This window comes from Amborella trichopoda, chromosome 9 (assembly GCF_054954075.1).
Source record: "Amborella trichopoda isolate Santa Cruz 75 chromosome 9, AtrichopodaSantaCruz75HAP2 v2.0, whole genome shotgun sequence".
Taxonomy (NCBI): Eukaryota; Viridiplantae; Streptophyta; class Magnoliopsida; order Amborellales; family Amborellaceae; genus Amborella; species Amborella trichopoda.
Window position 1 is genome coordinate 34,834,739 of NC_142344.1, and position 6,160 is coordinate 34,840,898.

At 33.7% G+C, this 6,160-nt stretch overlaps 1 protein-coding gene across 1 annotated transcript; it reads left to right on the forward strand.

Moving 5' to 3' along the window:
- The first annotated feature begins 5,506 nt into the window (after window positions 1-5,506).
- LOC18427519 (uncharacterized) lies at window positions 5,507-5,923 on the forward strand. Its single transcript, XM_006836565.3, has one exon. It carries the CDS (start codon window positions 5,507-5,509, stop codon window positions 5,921-5,923), a length of 417 nt encoding a protein of 138 aa, XP_006836628.3.
- The last annotated feature ends 237 nt before the right edge of the window (window positions 5,924-6,160 follow it).

Genomic DNA, 6,160 nt, shown 5'->3' on the forward strand with positions numbered 1-6,160 from the left:
ACACCACTCGTGGCCATAAATCAATTTGGTGAGGAGTAAAACATCAACAAAGTCCACATAATTAATAGAGATTTCTTATTTTATGTCAAACATTTATTCAGAAAAATAATAATAAGAAAAACGATTAGCATGTTCAAAACTATGTATAAGAGATTACTTACTGCAATCTATAAATTTTCAATTAGTCATCAACTCATAAAATTATTCTGGTATCCATGTTAATTATAGTAAGAGTACAAACAAGGGAGCTAGGCTATGGACATTGGTCGAATTTCATGAGTTGATCTCATTTTTAAATTAACACTTAATATTATCATTGAAAATAAGAACAAAAAAAAGAGCCAACTATTGGATTGAAATTTTACATGCCAAAAAAAAAGTAAAACAAGCATGAAAAACCCCAATCCGTCATCCTTTTTTGTTCTACTTCAAATCTCAACTAAAAAGCTTCAAATTTATTCGAAAATACTCTTAATTCATCCCATTAACAAAGATCTATCGAAATGTATAAATAGTTTATCATTTAAGTAGTTTTATGATGCAAATATTAGTTTTTTTTATCCCCAATCCGCCATTACTGCTATTTTTCCCCAAATTAATACACAAGCATTACACATTTGTGAGAATTTCTTGATGATTGGACCAACTATCAAAGCCTTAGAGTCACTAATTCAATAGATGCAAAAATGATGGAAATCGCCAAAAAAATTAACAAAATGAATCGAAAACACTGCTTTAGACTGCGGCTCTATTGAGAGAGAGCTCTGGGTAGAGAGAGAGAGAGAGAGAGAGAGAGAAGAAAATAAATAATGGGAAGAAGAGCCTGATCGGATTTTGGGGCATTCTAGAGACCTATCTGATAACCCAAAAAAATACATGTTAGACTTACCTACTGCCCAGTATCCACAATACCAGACAGAGAAATGACAAAAAATCTCTGTCTAGTGTTCGAAACACCAGACATAGTGTGTGCTTTGCTAAAATAATAGGCCCTCCTATCCGACGTTGTTATTGTTGGACAAGACGGTAACTTAAGAAAAAAAAAAAGCCGTCGGGTGATCCTTGGAAAAAAGATCATCAAATAGTAATTAAACCCTGAAAACGTGGCCATACGTAAATTTCTCTATTTTAATTTTTGGTCCCAAAATCTCTAGTAATTACTCATGAGAGCCTATCTTCATCCCTAATCCTCTATGATGAAACATTTTATACAATTACCCTCGAGGCTCTCAATATCCCCCCACTTGTTAATGGAGCGAGCTCCAAGAGTTCCTGTCCCAAAATTGGGAGATGGTGGCCCAAATCCCTTGCAGCTTCATCCCCAAACATCTCAAACAAAGACGCCTCATTTTCCCAAGAACCAAACCAAGAAATAAATACAAGAACGACATCCTAGACCTATTAACTATTTTTGGCTTTATTATTAAAATTGTGTCACGTACTCCTTTCCAAGCTCAAGATTTGCTCCTTCCAAAGGTACTTTCTTCCCAACCAAGGAACGCAAGGGACTCGATTAATATCTGACTATGAAACGCATCGTTTATGCCTTAGTTTATTTTTATACAGGCTATATGCCTATAATTATTTTGAAAAAATTGGTCAGGTCTAGAGGACTTGTTTGGGCTTAAACTCATTAAGGTATCTGCAGTTTCACCTCTCTTTGCAATAGTTCAACTCCTCCTTGATTTGGGTTTAATAAGAGGAGTTATACTTAGATAGTGTTTGCACCCTACCTAAGAGGTGGTTGTAAAAACTAATGGTTTTATTTATGATTTTATTTTTAGTCTTGGTAGTTGAGCCATTGATTTTCTTGAATAAGCAATGGTTGTTTAACCGCTTCAGGTCATTATTTTTAGGTACAAGAATCACCTCAGGTTTTCCATTTTTCTTTTGTTGCAAAAAAGATGATTTATTAGTGAGAGCGATGGGGAGCTTGAGCCTATTTTTCCCATTAAAGCTCTAGCTTCTTTGGCTGCAACTCAAGTTGTTCTTGTATCATCCATAGAGTTTCTTGAGGTCGCTGAACTTTGAGGTAAACCATGTAAAGAGTCTCAAGTTCCTTTAAAGAGACTCCATGTGTCGTGTCCATTAATTGATATGAAAATACAGACTTGTTTTTTATAGACAAATTATGGATGACACTAATAGAAACTAAATCATAGACACTTAAACTATACACAAACTTACCATAAAATATAGGACACAACATCCTACCCTTTCCTTATTTACTGATTACAATATACACCTTCTATATATATAATATATACTGTCCTTTCACACTCCCCCTCAAATTCAAGATGCTATGAAAGAGAACAATTGGAGTTTGAACACCAAGCCGTGGAAACGAGCAGTTGGAGCTTCAGGTGTATATTCAGATTGGTTGATTAACAAGCATAGAAATCAGCAGCGAATCAACAAGCCTCGAGAACAGATGGCTTGAGGAACTCTTTGAAAAGGTCAAATAGATCAAAGAGTTGAAACATTACTCAGCATAAAGACAGATCAAAGAGTCGAAACATGATTCGGCAGAGAGATAAATCAAAGAGTCGAAACACGACTCAGTAGAGAGGACAGATCAGAGAGTCGAAACACAACTCGACAGAAGTTGCACCAACTGGGTGAGAAACATGCTCATCTTGAAAATTGACGACAATGCTTTAGGGATGAGGAATTGACACAGCTAAGATAAACCTCATTCTGATACCATGTGAAGAGTCTCAGGTTTCTTTGAAGAGACCCTATGTCTATTAAATCATATGAATATATATATTTGTCTTTTATAGATAAATTATAGATGAAAAAATATATAAATAAATCACAGACACTTAAACTATACCCAGATTTACCATAAAATACAGGATATTATACCTACACTTACCATATTTACTGATTACCATATACACCTTTTGTATTAATCGAATATACAATATATACTTTACAATCTCTTTAGCATCGTTACATTCAAATCACATATTAGATACTTTAAAACGTCTTGCCCCCAATCAATGGGTTGTTCAATTTGGAGTGTAAGGGGTTGTGGTTCGAAGTAGTTCCTTGAAGGTGGATTACTTTAAAATTAAGAAGAAGTGAAATGGGAGAAGGGCTGGAGTCACGGTGGTAGCCCTCCATACCCCGTGGTTTCTATTCCCATTAATACTACCCCACTAACACCTTAAAAAAGAAAAAAACTTACTCCTAAATTATTTGAAAAACCGGATGGATTGGCTGAACAGTCATTACTGGGACCCAATCGAGCTGGTGAGTCGGTCAGCTAGCCGGGTTTAATTGGTTTGCATTACCGAATAAGAAAAAAGATTCAGAAAAAGCTTAAAATTTCTAAAAGTAAAACTGAGTCCAATCCTAAAAAAATAGATGAATAGATCACATATTTTGATTAAATTCTGAAAATGTATGGATATCGAGAATCATGTTCCTGTCTAAGTGTCATACAATCACATTTCACTGTCTTAAAATGCAGTAAAAAAAAAAAAAAAAAGCAAGAACCAAAAAAGTAAGAACAGTAAAATCTAAACACTACCTAAGAAAAATACAAGGACAAGAAAATAAGTTAACATACTATTTATAAAAATTTTGGATTCTTAAAATTCTGAAAAACCTAAATGGAGAAAAATAATAATAAATACAAATATTATTCCAAAATCGACTAAACACTCCTTAAGAGGGGCTGGAAAAAGAAAAAAGAAAAAAGAAAATTATTTAACTAATGTTTACAAGATGATTCAGATTTTCTAGAAAAAATTTAGAATACCGACATCAAGAAAATAAATTAAATAAAATATTATTTGAAAACTATCTAAATCCCTACCCAATACAACTTAGAACCAAAAACGAAAGTATTTCTCTAATGTACAAAACTTCTATTATTATTATTACTATTATTATTAGAAAATAAAATTAATATTTTTCTAGAAAAAATTTAGAATACCGAAATCAAGAAAATAAATTAAATAACAATCAATATTATTTGAATTCTATCTAAATCCCTACCCAATACAACTTAGAACCAAAAACGAAAGTATTTCTCTAAATTATAATAATTCTATTATTATTATTATTACTATTATTATTATTACTATAAAATAAATTGACATAATATTTTAAAATTTTATGGATTTTCTCAAAATTTTCAGGAAAATATGAATTAAAATAAATATTCAATTAAATACAAATATTATTGAAAATTATTTAAACCATACCCATGACAAATATAAACTTTTTAAAAACAAAAAATAGAAAAAAGATAAATTACATAAATTAATAAAATCCAACCAAATATTTCATTTCATCTAAGATGACCTCTCACTCAAAATCAAAATAAAAAACATTTCAGAAAAAAGGTGGAAAAATAGTTAAAAATTAACTAAATTCACTCTTATAAATTTTTGCTCTGATTTAGGTAGATCAATATTTTAGGAACATTTTGATACAAGTTGGAACATATGTAGTGGAATTTTGAGAGAAAGAAATCAAAGATTGGAGATAGCGGTTTAGAAAAGCCCCTAAAAATTCCACGCTAGATCGCTTGAAAATGCATTTTGTTCCAAAATAGATGTTTTAGAGGAATAAAAACAGATTATTTTCGAACAAATTTCAAAGACTTAGTTGTAATAATCAATGAGAAAATCAATAGAAAAGCGGATTGGGTTTAAAAAAAGGACTCAGTTTCTATGTGGTCAAGCCCGCATATGTAGAAATATGTGCCTCTTAATACATCTATTTTTGAGATGGATTTTTGGACTTAATTTTTAAGGACATGTAATCTCTAACATGAACATGAAGATCATGAATATAAATAAATAAATAAATTTTAAGAAATAAAAATAATAATTCTAGGTAAAAAAACATTAAGAATGTTAGTTTCCATTATTTTTAGATGGAAAACGTACTTGCATCCATCTTTAAAATGGATGCTTTACACTTTTTGGACCACATGTGCAGTCATGCAATCTAGCCCGCATAAAACGATTTTCCTTCAAAAAAATGGTGAAAAGGAAAATTTGATTTTTAACCTTAAAGTATAATAAATTTTAAAAAATTATATATAATGAGACCATTTATCTTAGTACAAGGAGGTCAAAATTACTTCCAACCATCCCATATGAAATCTAATAGCTTAGATGTATAAGAAAGTTAAAAAAAAAACTTGATGAATGAAATAAATGCAATCACCTAATTTAACATCCAACCGTCAATATTAATTGTGACCCTCAAATCGTACGTAGGACCAAGCGTGCAATTTAGTAGAGCAGAGGGAGAACATATAAAACTTTGTCATCAAGAAATTCGCCACACACACTACGTACCCTCATCATCGTTGCTGTCGGTGAGGGACCCCAAAACAATGAAAACTCAGACGACGCACTGCACAGTGATATCAATGGAAGCACATGCCCTCCCCTCCCGTCCCCTCCCCTCCCTGCTTTTCATTATGCACCAAAACCATATACAGCTGTGTCTCTCATCCTCTATTCAATCTCAGCCGAATATGCGCTGCCTCCTCCTCCTCCTCCTCTCCCTCCTATCCTTTCTCCTCCTCCACAGTGTAAATGCCTTGCCAAACAACAGCAGCCACCATGGCTGTTTGCCGAAGCTTCAATCGCGAGTGAAGAGGAACATATCATGTTCCATTCCGTGTAGCATACCAGAGAATTGGTGTGGCTGGTCACTTGAGAAAGTTTTTGGTGTTGCGCAGGCGTTGGACTTCGGAGAAGAAGAAGATGAGAGCCATGACGGTTGGGCTCAGTTGCTAAGAGAAGGGGTAGTGGCTCTGTTGTGCTCATATGGTGGGCACGGCTTCCCCCTTCGGCCATGGCAGGTGAAGACTTTGCTTGTGTCTGCTCTGGTTTCAGAGGAGGTTGCCTCAGCACAAGCACTTGGTTTCTATAACATCACGACTATTTAGTTTGCTCCACCCCTCATTATCCTTTGTTTGATGCTTCAACTTTTGCGCTCACCACCGGCTGAGAGACACTTAACCTCTCAATTTTTCCTTTTTTTTTTTGTTTGGCTGGCTCAAAACCAATTGTGAAATGAATAGAAAGGCAAGATTGATTAAAAGGTGAACCTGTTGCGATCTGGGCTCTCGGCTTAGTGGTTAGGATCATTTAATCGTTGTTGCTTTTCCTAAGGCAGAGCTGAA